Below are 22,672 nucleotides of genomic sequence, written 5' to 3' on the forward strand. Positions count from 1 at the left end.
TGGACAAAGTGGAGAAAGTCCAGAGAAGAGCAACAAAAATTATTAAAGGTCTAGAAAATGAATTGAGGGAAGATTGGAAAAATTGGCTTTGTTTAAGCTGGAAAAGACGACAGAGGGGAGATAAGTTTTCAAGTACACAAAAGGTTATGAGGAGGCAGAAAAAAAAAAAGTTCTTAACCTGTGAGGATAGAACAAGTAGTAATGGACTTAAATTGCAGGAAGGGAGGTTTAGGTTAGACATTAGGAAGAACTTCCTGTCGGTGTGGTTAAGCACCGGAACAAATTGCCTAGGGAGGTTGTAGAATCTCCATTATTGTCTAACCTGCTCTTAAAAATCTCCAAACATGTGTCAGGCACGGTCTAGATAATCCTTAGTCCTGAGAACTGGACTAGATGACCTCCTGAAGTCCCTTCCAGTTCTATGATACACTGAATGTGGAATAACTGGCTTGGCAGCACCACTGCTGAGAAGAATCAGTCATGGTAGACCAACCTGAGTCATCAATGCACTGCTGTTGTGAAAAACACACATCCAACATTTCAATTTTGGGTTGATTTAAGAGAAGCATAGCATACAAGTGACAGTACCACTCTATTCAGCCCTGGTCAGGCCCCAATTAGAATACTGTGTCTAACTTTGGTCACTGCTGTACAAAAAGGATGTAGGGGAACTGGAAAGGACCTGAAGTGAGTGACAAAGATGATAAAAGGTATGTAATCCAAGCCATATCAGGGAAGGCTGAAGGAACTGGGTAGGTTTAGTTTGGTATAAGGGGGAGGCACATGATTATCTTCAACTACTTGAAAGGCTGCCATAACGATGGAGAAAAATTGTTCTCTTGCCACAGAGGGCAGGACAAGAGGCAGTGGGTTCAAACTACAGCACAGCACATTTAGATTAAGTCTTAAGAAAAACTTCCTAGTTGTAAGAACAGCTGGACAATGGAACAAACTGCCTTAGGGAAGGTGTGGAAGCTCCTTCAGTGGAGGTTTTCAACAAGATGCTGGATAATTATCCAAGACAGATGGCTGAGACAAATCCTACATCTTGGCAGGGGGTTAGACTAGAGGTAGAGTTACATAATTTGTGGTCCTTCTCACCCTATAGTTTTATTAATTGACAAAACTAAACCTACACTTGTGTTTGTAACATCACATTCTCTTACTTGCAGAATGGAGACAGACTCCCTTCTTCTCACACCTACTCAATCTGCACCAGGGGTTTCCCCAACTTTTAGTTCCCATGAGTAATTTATAATCTGGTTGCTTTTCACAAAGAGGACAAGATATGAAGTGCACCACTAATATTTCACAACAGGACACAAGGATTTAAAATTAGATTAAAAATATACTACACATTTGCTGCCAAGTTTTAAAGAAAGTCAGACCACTGAACTGGTAGAAGCTCCTGGAGCCAGAAGTTGTTGAAGTGCAATAACCAGTTTTTGACAGCAGTAGCCTCTTCAAGTGCAGAGAGAATCATTTCAGTGACTAGTTAGTTCATTTAAAAGTTAAGAAATCAAAGAGTTGAAAAAATAGGAAACTTGTTTTCTCCTTTTAGTCTACGCATAAAAACTAGATAGAGAATGATCTCAGAGGACATTAATGAATTGAGCTGATTCTGGTTATTACAGCTAACACTTCCTTTAATTTAATAAACTGGTTTAATATAAATTGATAAGACGTTAAATATTATGAACAGTTAAAGCTTCTTTAAATAATAGAAATACCATTTTAGAATGGTGTTAATTTGCATTTCCATCCAACTAAGAAAGGCCTCATTCACCATTTAGTAAAGTAAGAATCAAAATGTTTTGCTTTTCCGATCCCTTCTTGTAGTAAAGAACCCAACTCTAGAGGTATCCTGTGCCTTTTTAAACATTATGTTTTGTCTCTATCTAGAGGGACAGCTGTAACTCTACAGACTGTTAACAGAATTATTGCCTCCGTTTTCTCCTTATTTCAGGCCCAACTGTTAATTCTAGATCAAATCTAATGCTCCAAGAAGAAGATAGCTGACTTTCTAAAATCAGCCAAGCAAGACACCTGTGACATGCCATTTACTTCATTGCAGTCTCCAAGTAGCTGGGTAAAGGTCCTTGGGACATTTTGTTCACAATACTATAGAGATGAGAATTTGTTCATCTGTACTGTTGTGCTTAGTACCAGGAACAGGACTCACCCTTACTGAGGCAAAATCTGAAACATTTGCTTACAATCTTTATTGAAGTCATACAAAAGTTGCCAAAGTGAAAAAATACACTATATACAAAACCATTCTCCTTGGGAGGAGAGGAGTGGTCCATGCTGAAGACCTATCATACTGTACTTTCAACTGCAGCCCCTGATTCCACTTGTGGCCTTTTCTCTGTCTGAAAGAGAGGAATGAATTTTGTTAAGAGCCAGTCTTATATGTTCCACATCAGTTAACACTTTACCAGTTGGTGCATGAATTGATAGCTTGGAGAATTGCACTGACTGATTACCTACATTTCACCGGTAATTACAGAAACCAAGCACTACTCTATAGACAGTTTCATAGCCTGAGTGTCCTTTTACTTAAAATCAAACAGGCTTTATTCCATTGCACACCAATACTTTAGCAGAAAGGAGAATTCTGTGTTTTAGCTCAACTGTAATTTAACACACTGAACTCCAAGTTATTTTCCAAATGATTAAGGGCTAAACATCTTGTGTGTAACATGCACTCTGCTGAACTGGGCAAATTCCCCAGCTCCTTATAGAAGAGTCTTAAACCAGAAGGTAATAAAGCATTAGATGTACCAGGCATGAAAGGTATGCCTGAACAGAGAAGGAAATATACATGGCACAGAATTCTGACTCAACTGCCCACCTCCTCTTCCATTTTTTCTGCAACCTCATTTCCACTGGGGGCAGCATCACCACCACCATTGACAGCCGGTTCTGGTTTAGATTTCTTAGCTTCATTGTCTCCCTGTTGAGTCTCCTCCTCTGGTTTCCTCTGAAGACAAAATTGTTTAGTCTTCACTATGTACAAATTTAAGACTTAAGAAAATTAGCGTCGATGTCACTGTCCATTAACTATTCAACTTTTAGTTATGAGGGGTCACACCAAATAGTCAGGAGTTAGGATTCAGTTGACGCTTTAGGCGTAAGAGTTTAGTTACAGTAAGAGTTCTGATACTATCTTCATTTTTGCCCATTTCATTATGACCTGGCAGAAAAGCATCCTAGTTCTAGATTAAATTTGTTTTTAGTACCCATGACATCTGATCTAAGCTTTAAAGCTGAGGGCAGATGTTTCAAACTTGCTCTGAAAGATGCTGGTGTGACAAAATGCAGACAGCCATAGTGTGTCATAACAGTACATACAGTAGGCAAATGAAAAGTGCTGTGAAATTTGATTTAGATTAGGAAAATACTAATGAGAACACACTTGAATGTTAAACTACAACCAAACACTAGTTTCCCTTAAGGTTACTCCAATAAGTCAGATTTTACTAGAAGTATGAATACTACACATTTAGACTGGCTTTGCTACTTTGTTATTTAACTTCAGTGCTCCATTTCCACTTGGAAATACGGGAACCCAACCCAGCCTGGTTGTTTGCCCTTTATCTATGGCCTACCCTGCTCCTTCATGCAGGGCCTCAACATAGTAGAGCACTTATTTAAGAAGTGCCTACATGACCCACACAATTCAGCTTTGAAGTTAAACTAGTGTGGATCTAGCAGAGTGCTGTAAAGCATACAAAGGAACCATCAAAAGCTACTTTCCAGGAAGACTGATTGGCTCCCAGGGGAAAGGAGTTTTATGCAGTATTCCTTTTTTTTTTTAAAAATAATTTGTTCTGTGCATAACAGTGATCGTTAAAGGCTTTGTTTAGCCAAGAAATCAAATGAGACACAGTGCAAGCCAGTGGTAGTTTTATATTAGTTTGTCCAAATAGCTATATATCTGGACACACCTTTTTTCTGACAAGATGAGAGATGTCTGTAACACACTGGGATGCTCCATCAGCTGGTTTTCTTACTGGGATCTATTACAAGATAGAGGTTGTAATGTAAGTGACATCAAACGTTAAAACCTTCCAATTGAGTAGTACTTCAATGTCTGCCTGAACTCAGAGTTGTTTCACTTACCGTGGAAATGGAACAGCTTTCTTCACTCTGTGTAAAACTGGAGGTAGCGCCTCCAACCTAAAATGAAAGAAGCCACAGTGATTAACCAAGTACTGGCTTCCAGCTGTATTTCTGAGCTCCACAGCATGCCGGGACTTTACCGCACAAATCCATGGTTCCTGCTATACCATGAATTAAGTTAGGGTTTAATAGGTTTGTTTAGTTTCTCTCTGATGTGATTTATTATATCTACATTAACCAAATCAATTCTGACTGTAAAATTATGAAGTACTTAATCTTCAGTTGTGGTTATTTTGTTTCTTGTACCAAGCACCCAGTTTGTGGATGTTTATACCAACCCAACAAACTGATATTTCACAGTGAGTGAGCAAACAGGTTGCCTATCAGTTAGACAGGCAGAACTTAACTGCCTTAGAAAGGTCTTCAGTGTAGAAGCACCTTCAGAAAGGTTGGCTACACTATACAACTATTCAGGATATATGCCACCACCAGATGCTGAACCAGACTTAAACCAAATTTAGGATTCTCAAAACTAGGCTGTATTTGTAACCCAGTTCTAAGTCTACTGCCATCTGGCCCAAAAAACCCAAACCCAAACCCTTGCCAAAAAGCATTGCCCTTATGGTTATTTAGTGCTAAACAGCTGGCATGTGATGTCACTGTCTCCTCTAGCCTCTTTGTTGAGAGCCAGCTGATTGTCCAATAAGAGGTAGCTTAATCAAGAGGGAAAAGCAAAGTGGCAACACGTGATAGTCCAATGCTTTCCCCCTCAAAGTCAAAGGGAAGTCAGCCATATTTCATTCTGAGTGATTTAACAGCTTCTGGTCATGGGGAAGGTAAGTCATTTTCAGACCATCACTAATTCTAGACCAGTACAGCCAACCCTGCTGTTGTGGGCTCTTCTGCTCTCCTTCAGCTACACCATTAGTTAATGGCAACTTACTAGAAAAGTAATTAAACTAAAAGCTAACCAGAGTTGCTTTCAAAGCCAGTTCAGCTACTCTTGCACTCTTTTGAGACTCCTTTGAATCCTCTATCTTTTCCTTAATTTCAGGAAGTAGTCCGTTTAATTCTTCGATCTCCTTCTCATCTTCAGTGGATTCTCCTTCTGCTTTCTTTATTCGTTCAGTCAGCATCACTAGAGGAATACAGGTTTAAGTTGTCAGCAGTTTATTAAACCAACAATGCAACAGGCATGGGCACCTGAGCTACTCTGCCTTCATTAGAGACCATTCAGAGAACTGTGGAGAGTAGTGTGCTTCCATGTTACTAACGTCAGCTCAATCCAGCTTTCCTATGACAGTTAACCAGTTTGCTAGCTAGAGCAGGGGTTCTCAAACAGTGGTCAGGACCCCTTAGGGGGTCATGAGGTTATTACGGGGGGGGGGGGGGGAGGGAGGGAGGGTTTACAAGCTGTCAGCCTCCATCCCAAACCCCGCTTTGCCTCCAGCATTTATAATGGTGTTAAATATATAAACAAGTGTTTTTAATTTATAAGGGGGGGGGGGGTCACACTTAGAGGCTTGTGATGTGAAAGGGCTCATGAATACAATAGTTTGAGAACCACTGAGCTAGAATTTTAGCAAGTCTACTTACCCATTCTTTTGTCAATGACTTCTACCGATTCACGGAACTGCAGAATTGCGTCATCAAACTGGCTGTTGTAGTGATAGGCCAATGCCAGCTGGTAGTGTGACTCTGCTAGCAGGCGGTCATGGGCCTCTAGGTACTTCTGCTGTAAGGCGAGGCATGCTTGAAACTCTTCTATAGCTTGTGCGTAGTTTTCTACAACAGAAAAACCATAAACCTTTACAAATACAACTAATAAGTATCAAGCCAAACAAAAAAAGTTACCGGTCTGTCTCCCCATCTAATTTATTCCATAGACTGCTCTCAGATTCTGCATGAACTGAAAGCATCACTCAGTGAGGCAACTGCTAACAATTAAAGGGACGCTCAACTGGAGTTAGTGTTATACTTCCTGCCCAATCCTCTCCCCACATTTCAGCAGTGATTTAGACAGTTACTTTTAAAGTGTCTTCCATACAGGTGAAACAGGGAAAGTGAGACAAAAGCAGACTAGGTATTTGTGTTCAGTTTCTTACTCTGATTATTTTACATACCATTGATAGACTATTGGCCAAGAGTGCACCTTTTAACATTAAGAAATAAAGCTGCTCAAGGATAATTCCACCCTCAAACTGCAATTCCCCCATTGATGTTACGGAGGTGGCATATGCACAACCCTAATTTTGCAGTCCTAACCCACAGAACCTTCCCAGATGAATTCAGTCTGAAACCACTTTCTAGTCAAACAGAAAACAGGGGCAAAGAGGATAAAGAACTACATTGTTTCAAGAGGAGAGGCAGACTTCAAGATGAGGCAAAAGTCTCAGGATTAAGCAACTGCATTCAAGAACACCGAGAAGCCAACTTGAGTGTTTTAGGGAGTCTGTCCATTTCTAGAACCCAACATCCTCTCAATTTGTATTCTTCCCCCATCTCATTCTGACAGCAGTTTGGTGTGTGGGGCTTCTGGCCTACTACTGAAGGTGAAAAAGTTCTCCATTTCCTAGAGTTTCTTGAGCCACATTCAAGAGCAGCTATAGTGTACAAGCCTTATTCCTATTCCAGCAATGAAAGCAAATTGAGGCTCAATATGGCCTTCCCCCACTTTGCTCAAGAATTTAGTTGGCAGGTAATTGGCTTATTCCCTTATCTATCCCAAGACTATTCAAACTTGTGGGCACCTCCCCCATGTGGTCTGAAGTTTATCTTCTCTCTCCAGCAATCTGAATCAACTCTGAATGTTTTAAATAACTAACTATGTGGTGGGTGAGATGGGGTGAAAGTTAGCAAGAAGTTAAGCCAGTTTAATACTGCAGCACTTTATGTACAATCAAATTTCAGACAGATAGTTTACCAGATTCAATGCTAACTTCTCCTAGTTTCAGGTGAGCCTGAGCAGCATGGAGCTGAGCTTCTTTTGTTTCCTGTCTAAATCAAGAAAACTTTAGTTAGTTTGCTATAAAAACCCTGATCAGAGGCTTCCACCTCTTTATCTAGTGCACCTCTATTATGCCAACTCCCCAGTGGTTTCCTGTAAGTTCCTTTATTTTTTAACAGACTCAAATCAAGACGTGTAAAGTTTTACCTTTTATAGATTACTTTTGCCAACTCCAGCATATCCCAAGCCAGCTCCAGATTTCCAACTTCATCCTCTTCACTTTCCTGAAAAGACTAGAATTATATTCTAATTTTATTTTAAAAATGAAGACTTGTCTCAGTGAAGACATGTGTAACAATGTAGCAAAGGTGCTCATCATGAATTTAAAGTTTAAAGCCATAGTAAGTGGTTTCGTTTGTCACTGTCCCAAGATGATAAAGTAGTCTATTTTCAAGTTAGTTGAGACTCAAGATTTGAGTTCTTGATTTCAGGTTCTGTTTAAGACTACATCTCACATCTTCAGTTTATTTACAGTCATTTGAATACTACTGAAAACCTCTGCCAACATTACCTTGGAACAATTTAATTTTAAGATACTACTAGTAAGAGGACCAGGAATTAGAAGATAAAGGAGCTAAAGCGAAATCTCAATAAAGGTTGTTAAAGCAAGGTAATCCATTAGACCCAAATGGCAATACCAACACAATGGGGTAAAGAAATTCTATTTAATGCAGTTGTGTAGTGGTCTGCTAAAACATGGTGTACGTTAAACCAGAGGATGTCAACCTTTTTGGGTCAGGACCCATTTGTCAACCCTGATGGCCTGTCACAACCCAGAGGCACCACTATCACACCTAAGATGCCCCCAGACCGCACACTCGCCCCACAGGGTTCCATCTGGCAGGGGGCTCAGAGCTAAGATTCCACATGCTCTGGCCAGATGTGAACAGGCAAAAAACCCCACCAACTGGGGAGGGAGGGTAAAGCAAGCCAAGACATCTCTGTCAAAACATGGCCCACGAGGCCCAGAGATAAGGGGGAGATCAGGGGGCCTAGGGGTTCCGTGAAGGACTTAGGGGGTCTGAAGAAGGAACTGGAGGGCAGAGGTATGGTGAGCCAATAACTCTCCAAAAAAAAAAAAAAAGTGCACACACACACACGCCCAGGGGCAGACAGTATTACTGGAGAACACGACACCAATCATTCCCTCTCAGCTTGTGTCCTGTCGGACTGATTGGGCTCTGCTCCCCACTCTAGGAAGTCACGACTTTGCTCAGGTTTGGTCTGACCGTATCACTGTGACAGAGGGGCCAAACTTGAGTGATGCTGGAACCCAGTGCACCAGATCACAACACCTATTGTGGAGAGTTGAGCCCAGACAGTTCTGTGACACTGACACATTCTGGTGACCCAATTTTTGCGTTTCAACCCATGGGTTGAGAAACCCCATGTTAAGCAAGTCCTTTAAGTCAGGGCATAGGTGTGCTGAATTGCTACAGCACCATAGTTAAAATTCAAATTATGCAATCCCTGCACTGGTATGCAGGAAAGCCACAGTGTCCCCATGAGCTAGTGATTATACATATCCCTATGCTGACTGGCTGCAACTGGCCCAAAGAGGCTCATCCATGAGCTGCTAGAACTACTTCCTTCCTTCCCAACCCTGTCAAATCCACTTTACCTCAAATCATTAAGGTGTGGAGGTAAAGAGGGGGATATAATCCTTTAACAGATTAGTGAAGGATCAGATGGGTGTTACAAGCTGTGTATTGCGAATAGTGATGCTGAAGTATGGTCATTGTGAGACTACTGCAGTCTGGTACAATCTGTATCCGCACTGGCTGCCAGAGTGCAGTTATTGGTCCAGAGAAAAACGCGTAACAGCACAGCCACACTTCACAAACGTATTAGTCAGGCAAGGACCGAGAAGGCAAAGTAGGTCAAGTGTAATACCATAACCTTGGGGGCATTAGCTCATGAGTGAGGACAGTTTGATACCCAAGACTACCAGAAATATACCTATTGTAATAGTTTCACTGTGAAGTGTCTGCAAAGGTGCTTATGCTCAAATAAATGTGTTAGTCTCTAAGGTGCCACAAGTATTTCTTTTCTTTTAGGATTACCAGAATATGAGGAGGACCTGAGGTCAGGAATAGAACACTCCTGTGCCTGGATCTAACCAATGCCATAAGCATTAGTTCTCAATTCATTTGGAAGAACACATCAATCTAAGTCAAAAGAGCTCACCTTATCTTCAACGGTCGAGTCATTTTCTTTATTATCTTCAGTTTTGTCATTTTCTTTATCTTCCTCATCTGATCCTTCTGTTTCTGCAAGGAAAGTTTGTGGAGGAGAATAAGGATATTTGCTATACCTGTTAAACAATCTATTTCGCTTGGTTCAGTTGTTTAGAGGTGAGCATCCCCCTCTTTCTTGTGATGAGTATTATGTGCAACTCTGGAACAGTCAAAGTGACACTGCAGCCTTTGCACTACCCACCGCGCTCAAAACATTAGTTACTGCAGCTCTACAGTAGCAGTTTAACATTAAATCTTCTGACTTAGTGCTGCCTAGAATGGAAGTTTATTTAGGGCTAAATTTGGATGTATTCCATGGGAGCTCCCAGTGAAGTCAATGGAGTTATAAACAGTCACCCAATGACTGGTATGTCATCCTACAAGTCACAAATGTTTTCAGCAAGATAGTATTTCTGATCCCATGTGTGGTAGCTGTGTCTAAAACTCAAATGCAAACTGCTTATGAATTCAGACAACTTGCTACTTTGCAGTGCCAGTTCAGCTTGTGAATTTATGGGGCAGCAAAGTGCTTTAAATGTAGAGTTACATAATTAATCCTAGCAATGGGAAATCGGGGCGGGGGGGAGGGAACCTGGGGAAGTGGCGGGGGGATGGCGGCCAGCATTTACTTTTGGGCACAAGCCATCTGATACATAAGGGAAGTGGATGGGAAAGCTTGCTATACACCAGGATTGGTGTCCTATGCCAGCGTGGCAAATACAAAATATATCTGGAAAAAGAAGGTTCTGTTTTGTTTGGAAGCTGGAACCAGCCTGCGAGCTGGTCAAATTTTACTTTTCTTGAGGAAGCCAGTTACTTTTGACAAAAAGAACATAGGTGTGGGAGGTCAACTGTGGTAACTTGGTAACTGCCATAACTAGAGCCAGATTCAACAGCCACATTGGTAATGGCGTACCTGCTGCAAAAACAGACCAAGTTTCTATGTATGAGATGTAATTGATTAGAGTGAGAATAAAGATACCAGGTGTTTAGCTTCCTAATAAGAGACTTTTAGATAATTTACCTCTGCAAACGTGACTAAAACTTGAGGCTGGAGGACACGACATTTATTAGACCACGATGTGGTCGTCAAATAAGCACTTCCAAAGTTAATAAATGGACGTCAGTGTGCTTTTTTTCTTATCATCTGGGAAATAAGAGTTAAGAACTATTTTTCTTGTGGGTACAGACTGAGTCTGAGGCAAGAGAAAGAATACAAGGGTCTACCTGCACAATGTATGGTAACTGAAGATATTTTACACCAGTGGTTCTCAGCCAGGGTACAGATACCCCTAGGGGTACGTAGAGGTCAAGGGGTACATCAACTTATCTTGATATTTGCCTAGTTTTATGACAGGCAATATAAAAAGCACTAGCAAAGTCAGTACAAACTAAAATTGCATACAGACTATGAGTTGTTTATATTGCTCTATATACTATACAATGAAATGTAAGTAGAATATTTATATTCAAATCAGACTGCAGAAAGGCATACAATAGTCTGGAAGGGTTGAGAGCCACTGCTTTACAGTGTAGCTACATTACATTCTTTGTGATTGGTACAGACAGTTCCACTGTGATGTTCAACATGAGAAATGCCTTTAGTATTGTCCAGAGGTTGCTAAGGAAATTAAGAGACTGCATGGATATTCGGTCACTATTAAATGAGGCTGTGAATAGCTCAACTGGCACAAGCATGCAGTCGTTCCGATTGTTGGAAAATCAAGATACTATGTGATGATTTATAGCCTCTTAAAGTCTAAGTGTATGTTATTTTGGAAAGCATATGGAGTTTGTTTTCTGGTGTGTTAGGCTAGTTAAGCAGCTATTAAATGAAGCAGAACAACATGAAAAGCTACTTAGGAAGAAGCTTGTATTAGCTAGCACCAATTTACAATGGAATTTTAAAGCCTATCATATTAAATTTAAGTTTCACAATGAAGTTCATTCTTTAGTCACTGAGATTCCACAAAAGAGTTCAAATTCTCATAACAAGGAGACGTGCCATTATATGTATCAATTCAGTGGATTCTACTTTACTGCCCCACTGTCTAGAATGGGAATTAGGACCAGAGGCAACTCGTGGTTCAAATTATTTGAAGGTTAGTGCAATAAACCCAGATACATGCAAGTGGACATCCATTCAGTATTCTCTACCAGCCTAGTTATTGCTTTCCAAACATTACCACTGAAGCTAGCCACAGCCCCCAAAATGATATCCACATAAAGATTTTGCTTTGCAGTTAGTTAAGCATTAGACAGAAACTAAAACTATTCACTGCTCCTTGAAACTTAACTGAAGCCAGTTACTTGGAGGATTTTAATATCCAAGTGCCCCTTGTTTGAGACCTTCCATTAGTCTATGGCAAACAGAAAATTCTGAATGGAAATGTAACTTTTAACCCCTGGTTAGCAAGTCAAATCCATCAAGTAATCCACCCACAAGTACTTCTCCTATCCCTGTTACCTTCACCCTCTTCCATCAGGTCATCTTTCTCCTCTTCTTTTTCTACCTTAGCACCATCTCCCTCTTCCATCAGGTCATCTCTCTCTTTCTCTACCTTAACAGCTACTTCAACTTTTTCTTCAGTTTCTATTTCATTAGCTGGCTCTTTGCCCTCTGCAGGTGTAGTGGCATTTCCAGCTGCAAACACTGTTTCTTTTGAGGCCAGTGCCTCTTTTGACTTGTTTAGCTTCTCTTCCATGGCTTCTGCCTCTGCCTCCTCTTCCGTGGCTTCTGCCACTGCCTTCTCTTCTGTAGCTGCCTCTACCTTGGCTTCTGCCATGGCCTCCTCTTCCACAGCTACCTCTACCCGCTCTTCTGTGGCTTCTGCCACTGCCTCCTCTTCCGTGGCTGCCTCTACCCGCTCTTCTGTGGCTTCTGCCGCTGCTTCCTCTTCCGTGGCTTCTGCCGCTGCCTCCTCTTCCGTGGCTGCCTCTACCCGCTCTTCCGTGGCTGCCTCTACCCGCTCTTCCGTGGCTTCTGCCGCTGCCTCCTCTTCCGTGGCTGCCTCTACCCGCTCTTCCGTGGCTTCTGCCGCTGCCTCCTCTTCCGTGGCTGCCTCTACCCGCTCTTCCGTGGCTTCTGCCGCTGCCTCCTCTTCCGTGGCTGCCTCTACCCGCTCTTCCGTGGCTTCTGCCGCTGCCTCCTCTTCCGTGGCTGCCTCTACCCGCTCTTCCATGGCTTCTGCCACCTGCTCTCCTGCCACTGTCTTCTCCTGCATATCTGCCTCTACCTGCTCTTCTGCCTTCTCTTTAAGCTTCGTCTCCACGTCAGCAATTGCTTCCTCTTCTCTTGTTTTACCTCCCATCTCCACATCCTCTCCTTCTGTTTCCTTCCCAGCTTCATTCAGTACTGGAGACTCTTCTGCAGATTTTTTGGATTCTTCCTTTTCCCCCATGGCGTTATATACCTGCTCTCTCAACTCCTCCCTTGCTTCTTCTACATAGTTAAGGAAGATGAAGCATAAACATTTCTTCGAGTTTAGTGATAAAAGCATTAATGGAAATTGAAAATACCACCCTCAGACCCTCCAACGTGTGTGTGTGTAGCACATGTTCCTAAACTCAATTCCTTTTGAAATCTAAAGAAGCTGGGTCCCAAGCAACAAACTCTGGGAGATCCTACAGTCTTGTAAGTGACCACTCAAGCAATATACAGTTTTATGCATTAGCATTTTTAGTCACAGCTGAGCAAGAGATGCCAAGTTAAATCCATTTGTCTAGATGGATAAAAACTCCTTGTGCAATAATCCTCTGCAATGTACGATAGAATGAAAACTGCCCTTGAACTTTTAAAGTGAGGACAGTTTGGTGAGTCTGACCCAAAATAAATTCTCCCCTTATGACCAACTTTAAGCGAATGATACCACATGCCACTGTACTGCTGCAAGTGCACAAAGCAGTCCTAGCTGGCTGGAAAGCTTAGAACAGGAAAGGAAGTTTGAGTGTAATGCTTCACAGTTGACAAATTTTGTGACCCCTTGACTCAAAGCTAGTGTGAACGAAGAGTTTCTTGCAAAATAAAAATCTTTTAGCTAGGTTTGGGAAATTTATAGAACAAGATTCTTCCACCTGCTAAAAGTTTTGGTACAAAGTTTCAGATCATCTAGGGAAGTAAAGTAAAGAATCCAGGTCCAATATTTACACAAGGCAATACAGCTTGGCATCTCTATGGCATGTTAGATAACTCTACATACCATCTATGTTATCAGCATTTTCTACCATTGAGTCATCTTCTGCTTTTTCGCCTTCTTCTTCTTCCACTTGCACTCCTTCCAAGGCATTTCCCAATACACCATTCTCCATTCTAGAAAAATAGAAGCAAGTCAGCTGCACACAAGCACCAAGGAATACATTTTGCGCTCAAAGGAACATACCATTTGACTGCTCTACCTAGCACCTCTCCCACCTACAGGTCTTCTACTATACCCGTTCTAGCCTGCAAAAGCCTCCTATTCCAGGCCAGACTCTTGATTTCAGTAGATACTGAGCATCATGCCATACTTGTGTGGCAAGAGAACATGGTGATGATGCTCTAAAAATATTTCGGATAGATGGACTGATGCCCTATGACTCCAGTTAGACTTTTGCTAGTGATCTAGGTAAGAACAGTTCCCTTTTGCCTGCCCTGTCCTCCATATTATATTTCTCCTATTTTTCCTTGAGTTCAAGTGTTCTATCAGTGACCTACCCCCTTATTCTAATACTCATTCCCCACTTGTAAGGTACAGCTACCCCATTTAAATTTTTATTTTTAAAGAAAGGCAATTACATTTAACTGTTGTTTCATCCCAAAGGCTCCAAACTAAAATTTTCAGTTGCTTCTATCAAAGTACTCCGCCACTTGTATCCCTTTATAAAGAAATTAAAATATCATCTTAAACTGTCAAAATCTAGGAAGAGGGATACTATGTATTCAGAGGACTGACAAGCCAGCTAGAGGGTCTTTGTTAGTATACCTTGCTAACTCCAGGAGAGATTTTCCATAGTAAAAAAAAGCTTCTGCACATTCATCAGCTGTCTCACCATACTTTTTACCCCTACAAAGAAAGATACAAGTTAATACATCTCATTTGCACCATGTTTTGAAATAGCTTTACATTACCAGATACGCAACATTTAAATCTTTTCGGGGTGGGAAAGTCAATTTCCAAGTGGTTACCTCCCACGTGACCGCCACCCTTAGGCAAATGTCAGTTCTCTCCCTTCTGATAACTGGAATGGTTTTTACTGAAAGTTCTGGTTGCTCAGAGCACCCGATTGTGGGTTTTCAAGACTGTCCTCTGTTCTAAATGCTCTTTTCCTCGAGAGGCTAAGCAATTTGCCTCTGCTTTGTTTGCAATTTATAGATTATGTTTCTCTAGTGGTTAGACTTATGAGATCTGCATTGCAGAACACTCCTTATTTTGCAATATATGGGCTGGTTTGGTTTCTTGAGATGTTGATTTGAGGCACTGTAGGCCACTATTCCAATAGTTAAGTGCCTAAGCAGCACAAATGTATTATTTCAAAAGAAATCTACATAGACATGGTACAATCCTCAATTTTCCTGGTAATTATATTCAGATACTTGCAGACTACCTATAAAGACAGCTTGTCTAAGCCTGAGATAAGTATCTACATTTCAGCTTGATTCACTTCAGTGATGTGCCCAAAACGAGAATCCAAGTAAAAAGCAATGTGTTCAGTTACTTACAATATACTAGCAGCCTCCTGGAATGCATTAACAGCTGCCGGAATATTTCCCAATACCAAGTGTTTCTGCCCTAAGCCCAGCAGTTTTTTGGCTTCTCCATCCACATCCATACTGTAAAGTTACAGAACACGGGCTGGGTTAGACACTGTGCAGTTGGGAGAGCATCTCCAAGTGTACAAACTGGAGGGAGGTTTGTAGCCCCCTGCTGTTCACACAATTCCATTTCCCAGAATCTTTAAATCCAGCCTTCAAACTCTTCCCACCAAGAGTCAAACACCAACCAGCAACGTGTACAGAAGCACTAAATAGCGAGCCTCCCCCCCCCCACGATTATTCAGTTACGGTTAGAGAACTTTCATCTGCACCAGCACTAAGGGGACAAAGATTTTTCCATTTCTCACATTAAAATAAATTTAACCATTAACTGCAAGAAGCAGATCCCAGAAAGACTGCTTAATAGCCAACTTTCAGTCTTCAGCTAAGTCAGAGGCTTGTATACAACACTCCAACATGAGAAGAGTTTACATTGAAAAGGTGACAGAGAAAACTGTATAAAGTCCTGCAGAAAGAAGGGGACAGTTCAGTGGTTTGAGCATTGGCCTGCTAAACCCAGGGTTGCAAGTTCAATCCTTGAGGGGATCATTTAGGGATCTGGGCCAAAAATTGGGGATTGGTCCTGCTTTGAGCAGGGGGTTGGACTAGATGACCTCCTGAGGTCCCTTCCAACCCTGATATTCTATTCTATGATCTATGAAGACAGGAAGCTCAGCTGCATAAAAGTGGAATGTTGGCCTATTACCACCCATTAAAAAACCCCCATACATTTGTCATGCAGCCATGCCTAAAGCAAATTTTGTGCTACAGCTACCAGCGGAAGGAATCACAGGCTGTTAATGCAGTGTTTTTCTGGAATAAGGACTTAACTGGTGTTAGCCCAGAGAGGGGGAGCAGAAGAGTATTCCTAAACTGTGGTTTCTTGTATGGCAACATGAGACATCTATAGCCTTTAATATCTAGAGCTAAGCACAATGTCAGATTTAAATATTAATTTGAAATAAGATCCACAATTACCCTATTTTTTTTGTTTGCCAACCTTAGCCTGCTAACTCACAAATCCCTTACCTATCAGTTTTGTCTGCAGAAGTGGAGGGAGCAGCCAATTCCTCTTCCATTCTACAACTGAAGATTCAACAAGCAATTAGAATGGATTTGCAGTGTTGTACATGGTGTTACCAAATGGTGATGAAGTGACTAGAAGTTCACATTTCCAGAATCAGTAATATGAGAAATCTAGTGCACAATTTCAGACTTCTGACTTTCCAGAATAGGTATCTGCAAGCTTGTCTACACTGTGGACCATTCTGTAATTATAGCGGATCAAAAATTTATGTAGAAAATTGACTTTTCATCAATAACCAACACTTCAGTCCCCCCCCCCCAAACAAAAATTATTGGTTGTCTAATAAGAAAATAAGTAGGGAGAACCAGATCCTTTTCACAGAAGTGTTTCTTTAGTTAAAAACCCAGTTTTCTGTCAAAAGAAGTTGACTGAAAGATTTTGATCAGCCCTAATTTTAAGACAGAGGTAGTAGTCTTGGACTGCTGGCTAGCTCACCCATTCATGAACACCTCCCATCCCACTCAGAATCAACTGCATAACACTCAGGTCAACCACAGCAACTGCTTACATAGGAAATAATGAGTATGTTTTACCTATCTTAAGGTAGCTTTGTAGCTGAAAATAGGAAGCCAGCATCATGTAGCTAGCTCTAGCCCACAGGACCACTATTCTGGAGTTTAGGAAACATCTCATCTAGTGCTTTAAAAAAAAAAAAAGGGGGGGGGGGTCACTAAGTTTTCCCATGCATCATCTTAGAGTGGACTCAAGTGCCGTTCTCACTTTGAAAGTTCACTTCCCCTCCCAAACTACAAGTGTAACAGTATAGATGGCGAATAGATTTAAAAAACAACACACACACACAAAAAAACGCTTTTCACTTTAAATAATCTGAGGTTTTTGTCAGAAGAACTTAATGTGACAATGGCCCTTAAGAGAGCACAGTATTTAGGGTAGCCAGTGCAGCCTGTTTCCTACCTCTGGCTCAGTGAAGGTGGAGGCCTTTGGTGAAATGAAGATGGGATTACAAAATGTGCCCTCTTTACCATGAACCATCACCCAACAGGACCACATGGAGCCGAGTCCTAATAGCCAGAGTATGTCCTAAGGAGAGGGGACAGCACTTTCTAAGTGGAGATTTGCTAAGAAGGCATACTGCTTTTTATACACAATTCAATTAGGCTCAGTGCCTTTCTTTAGGCCTGGCTACACGGTTTACCTTTACCTACCTGCACAATTTAAAACACAGGTTAGTTCATAGAATCATAGAATATCAGGGTTGGAAGGGACCTCAGGAGGTCATCTAGTCCAACCCCCTGCTCAAAGCAGGACCAATCCCCAATCAAATCATCCCAGCCAAGGCTTTGTCAAGCCTGACCTTAAAAACTTCCAAGGAAGGAGATTCTACCACCTCCCTAGGTAACGCATTCCAGTGTTTCATCACCCTCCTAGTGAAAAAGTTTTTCCTAATATCCAACCTAAACCTCCCCCACTGCAACTTGAGACCATTACTCCTTGTCCTGTCCTCTTCTACCACTGAGAACAGTCTAGAACCATCCTCTCTGGAACCACCTCTCAGGTAGTTGAAAGCAGCTATCAAATCCCCCCTCATTCTTCTCTTCTGCAGACTAAACAATCCCAGTTCCCTCAGCCTCTCCTCATAAGTCATGTGTTCCAGACCCCTAATCATTTTTGTTGCCCTTCGCTGGACTCTCTCCAATTTATCCACATCTTTCTTGTAGTGTGGGGCCCAAAACTGGACACAGTACTCCAGGTGAGGCCTCACCAATGTCAAATAGAGGGGAATGATCACGTCCCTCGATCTGCTCGCTATGCCCCTACTTATACATCCCAAAATGCCATTGGCCTTCTTGGCAACAAGGGCACACTGCTGACTCATATCCAGCTTCTCGTCCACTGTAACCCCTAGGTCCTTTTCCGCAGAACTGCTGCCTAGCCATTCGGTCCCTAGTCTGTAGCTGTGCATTGGGTTCTTCCGTCCTAAGTGCAGGACCCTGCACTTATCCTTATTGAACCGCATCAGGTTTCTTTTGGCCCAATCCTCCAATTTGTCTAGGTCCCTCTGTATCCTATCCCTGCCCTCCAGCGTATCTACCACTCCTCCCAGTTTAGTATCATCCGCAAATTTGCTGAGAGTGCAATCCACACCGTCCTCCAGATCATTTATGAAGATATTGAACAGAACCGGCCCCAGGACCGACCCCTGGGGCACTCCACTTGACACCAGCTGCCAACTAGACATGGAGCCATTGATCACTATCCGTTGAGCCCGACAATCTAGCCAACTTTCTACCCACCTTATAGTGCATTCATCCAGCCCATACTTCTTTAACTAGTTAAAGCAGTTAGTGCAGTTTTGTGGTTTGACACTCATGGGTTTCAAACAAAGGAGAGCATCTAAACAGAAAGAAAAGGCATACTTGTGGCACCTTAGAGACTAACAAATTTATATGAGCATAAGCTTTTGTGAGCTACAGCTCACTTCATCCGATGAAGTGAGCTGTAGCTCACGAAAGCTTATGCTCAAATAAATTTGTTAGTCTCTAAGGTGCCACAAGTATGCCTTTTCTTTTTGCGAATACAGACTAACATGGCTGCTACTCTGAAACCCATCTAAACAAACAGAGTTGCACCAAAATAACCAATTTGGTTTTAGGAAGCCAATTCAGATTACATACAAATTTGTATGTAGACAACCCTTTCAGTGACACAGGATACTATCTAGGTACTTATACAGCTCTCATCACCACAGTATCTCAATTATTACTGGACTTTATCATCCCAACACAGAGATAAGGACGTATTAGTCTAGATGGGGAATGGAAACACAGAACACATTCACTCATATATGGTCAGATGGGAAATTTTTAGGTGAGATGACACTGAACTCAGCTCTCCAGTGCCCCACCTACTAAACCAGCCTTCCTAACCCATGCTGTACAAGTTAGGGTAGTTATTTTGTAGAGAACTACAGCCGTACCTGGGGCTGCAAGTACAGAGATGTCTGTGTGGCCTGTGGGTATGGTGCCTACGCCCCTGAACTCCAAATCCTACTTTGCCTCGGCCTGGGATCATTTAAAGTCTGCCCTTCCGAACTCCTGACTTCTAGAAAAGGGATCATAGGTACCCCATATAAAGGGGTATCCGAGGCTCAGCCCACTGGTGTTAATCACTTATACAGCCCCCAACCCCTTCGCCTGGCTATGCCAAGCGCTGAGGCATCTTCACAATGAGCAAGTCACACAGCCAGGCTCCTATCAAAGCCAGGCCTGGTACAGGAGTGGAAGCCATAGGGCCAGACTTGGCATCCCACAGCCAAGGCTGATGGCTACGTTTACACGACGCAGGTACAATGGGGCCTCCCACCCAACATGAGGAAACAGTACCATTCCCCCCACCCCCAGCTGAGGGGAGCAATCACGGCCACACACTGCCACCGGACACAAACATCACCATGGGGCGGGGTGACTGCAGCCACCTTCCCCGCCCCCCAACACGGCCCCAGCCCCCCCCGCAGCGCTCGGGGGTGGGGGGAGTGACTGCCCTCCACCACACACCCCCCCGCGCTCGGGGCGGGGCCTCGCTCCCTCAGGAGGCACCGCCCCTCATGGGGACAATAGGCCCTTTTCCCGCCTTTCCCCGGTCCGCCCCCGCCCCCTGTTTGGCGCCAAACCCCAACGGCGGCCGCTCACAGGCAGCAGCCGAGGCCACGTGACGCGGATAGCCCCGCCCACAGCGCCGCTGCAGGTTTGCCTTGTGGGGCTCCTCTGCCCCCAACCAACATGGCGGAGGCCGGGGGCGAGTCACGTGGGATCCCCCAGCGTTCCGAACGGGCCCGCGCGGCGCCCGGGCAAGGGGCAGCACGGAGCGCCAGGCGGGGGGGGCGGCGGCACGCAGAGGGGAACCGGGCCGGGTCCCAGCCTTTCCCAGCGTCCCCCCTCCTCGCCGCCCCCGTCACTGCTCGCCCCAGCGGCGCGGAGCCGCGGCCCTGCGGGTCGGCCCACGCTACTCGCCCCCCCCCACCAGCCCCCCCGCCGCTCGGCCCGCCCCCCACAGCGAAGCCGGCCTGGCGCGCCCAGCCCGTGCCGCGGTACCTAGGCGGGGGGCCTGGGGCGAGCTCAGCACAGGCGGCAGCAGATTTCATGGAGCCTGACAGGGGCGACGACGGCAGAATGCAGCCCCCGGCCCCTCCGGCTGCCTATATACCCCAAGGACACGCCCCAGACCCGCCTCGCGGCGCGCGCAAGCCCCGCGGACTGCTGCTCCCAGCGTCCTTCGCGGCCGTCGAGCGCGGCCCCCTTCGAACCTGGATTGCACGGCATGCTGGAAAACGTAGTCCCTAATGCGCGCCCCCGCCTGACCGACGCACGGCCGGCTGGGAAAGGTAGTCTGGAGACTGGCGCGCAGCTTGCTGGGAAGTGTAGTCATAGACCGCAGAGCATACTGGGAAACGTAGTCGTAAGGGGGGGGTACTCTGCAGTAGCTGGCACGCTGTGGGGACGGACGATGAAAAGAGAGGGGCTGCGGCCGCCGCCATCTTCCCTGCGGCCTCCACCGTCGGCCTCCCTACAGTGCACCGTGCAGGCCCAGTCCCTACTGGGAGCCTGCACCCCAGGCCCCCTGCTCCTGAGGTCTGCACTGTGCACTTTCCTTCAACACAACCCCTATGGTGGGACTCGCGTCCACTCTGCACACCCCCTTTCACTGGCCTAGGCCCTCCTGCTGCAGGCCCCCCGTAAGGGGATCTGCTGCTGCCCCATGGCACTTCCCAAAAACGTCGGCCTCTAACGGGCTCCACCAGCTGTGGGAGCACAAGCCCAAGCACTTCCAATGCTTCTTTAAAGTGGAAGTGAGGTGTGCGCAGTTAAAACGAGCTAAAACAGATGAGTGGGTGCTACCCAGCCTAAGGGGGTGTTAACTCCTCAGAGGGACAGCGCCAGGACTGTTGGTACTGCCCTTTAGACAAAGTATATACCCCCACCTTTCCCAAGCTGAAGAGCCCTCCTGCTACCCCAGACCAATAATATTTTGCTCAATAGGCCACAGCAGTCATAAAAAGTAAACAATGTTTTAAGAAGCATAAAGAATAGAGCTGAACATTAAAATAATCCCATCATATAAATCAATGCTATATCTTTCTCTGAAATGCTGTGTCCAGTTCAGGTCATCCTATCTCAGAAAGGATAGCTTAGAAATAAGAGACAGGCAACAGAAAGGGTTAGAAGCACTGACTTCCCAATGAGAAGAGTAAGAGACTGGAAAGGTTTGGAGTTTTTAGGTGCAAGGAGACAATTAAAGCCGTAAAGCATGGGTGCCTAAGAGGAGACATGATGGACGTAGACCAATTGTGAATGATAGAGAAGAAGAGTAGGACACACTCTTAATTATCCTTTTGCATAATCCAAGAACAATTACATTGAAGGGCAGAAAATTTAAATCCAATACAAAGGGAAAAAAATTAAACACAAACAATCCATAATTAACATGTGGAACTCAATGCCTCAAGGTATAATTTATGTCAACAATTTAGTACAATTCAAAAAAGGAACAGAGAACATTCACAGATATTTATCAATCAATACACGCGTTCCTGCTTTAGGGTATAAACTAATCTCTCGCGGATGTGGGTTAGGAAGAAATTTGGCTATGGGCTGCTTATTCTTTAGTTATCTAATATGGTATTCCTTGCATTTTCCACTGAAGCACCTGATACTAGTGGGGGTAATAGCTTTTTAAAAAATGATTTAATTGGGTTTCTGGTATTTGCAATTTTCTACATCTAGGTCAAGCCATAAACACTGAACAAATTCTTTAAGAGCATACAATTACCAAAAAAAGGGAAAGAATACATGTAGATAAAACCATTTTCCTTGGAAAGATAGTAGTGTTTAAAGAATAGTATACATAGTGCTTTCAACTATAATATCTGCAAAGAGAAGAATCAATAAAAGAAATTAGTACTTTACCAATCAGCAATGAGTACACATTTTAATAGTTATCCATGTGTTATCCATGTGTGATTAACCTAGAACAATAATTAAAACAGAGATGCTTGAAGTCAAGAAGACACAGAACAGGAATAGTATGGCTTCATCTTCAACTTCTACAATTGTTTGCTAAAGAAAATGTCTGGTTTCTTAGCAATTACATTAAAGAAGATTGGATGTCTTGCTAAGAGATGCGTTCCAGTTAAACCACAAACTGTTAGGCTCAATGCAGCAATCATTGGATGAAACTTTAATGGCCTCTGTTATGCAGAAGGTCAGACTACATGATCATAATGGTCCCTTTTCCCACCTTTTCTGGCCTAAAAATCTATGAATTTGTGTGACCCCAAAATTTGTTAAACCCAACATTATCTTTTATCAAAAATTTAAGGCTTTTGACAAGCCAGGCCAACATGTCCTTTTATAATGCTCTGTCTCTGGCATTATAAATTAATTCCATTTTGCAGATGGCAGAACTAA

General features: G+C 43.5%; 2 protein-coding genes across 9 annotated transcripts in view; one reads left to right on the forward strand and one right to left on the reverse strand.

Annotated features, from left to right (window-relative positions):
* Positions 1-2,906, forward strand: part of CCDC17 (coiled-coil domain containing 17) — a 40,715-nt gene extending 37,809 nt beyond the window's left edge. The window contains exon 29 of the mRNA XM_074961844.1: positions 1,967-2,906. Coding sequence (XP_074817945.1) covers positions 1,967-1,996 — 30 coding nt within the window. The 3' untranslated portion in view covers positions 1,997-2,906. The remainder of the gene's footprint in view (positions 1-1,966) is intronic.
* Positions 2,218-22,444, reverse strand: NASP (nuclear autoantigenic sperm protein). Of its 8 annotated transcripts, none has more exons than XM_074961846.1 (15): positions 19,186-19,295; positions 16,190-16,246; positions 15,068-15,178; positions 14,331-14,411; positions 13,569-13,678; positions 11,837-12,811; positions 9,320-9,402; positions 7,280-7,356; positions 7,049-7,122; positions 5,722-5,910; positions 5,097-5,263; positions 4,126-4,182; positions 3,951-4,022; positions 2,855-2,983; positions 2,218-2,372 (listed from the first exon to the last, which is right to left on the reverse strand). In XM_074961846.1, the coding sequence occupies exons 1-15, from the start codon at positions 19,278-19,280 to the stop codon at positions 2,319-2,321; spliced, it is 2,331 nt and encodes a 776-aa protein (XP_074817947.1). In that variant the 5' UTR covers positions 19,281-19,295; the 3' UTR covers positions 2,218-2,318. The 8 variants fall into 8 exon arrangements, with proteins under 8 accessions (XP_074817947.1, XP_074817946.1, XP_074817954.1 ...); XM_074961845.1 differs by having other exon boundaries at positions 7,280-7,365; XM_074961848.1 differs by lacking the exon at positions 19,186-19,295 and adding an exon at positions 20,300-20,436 and having other exon boundaries at positions 2,219-2,372; positions 7,280-7,365.
* Between the last annotated feature and the right edge of the window lie 228 nt (positions 22,445-22,672).

The sequence above is a fragment of the Natator depressus genome, chromosome 8 (assembly GCF_965152275.1).
Source record: "Natator depressus isolate rNatDep1 chromosome 8, rNatDep2.hap1, whole genome shotgun sequence".
NCBI lineage: Eukaryota > Metazoa > Chordata > Testudines > Cheloniidae > Natator > Natator depressus.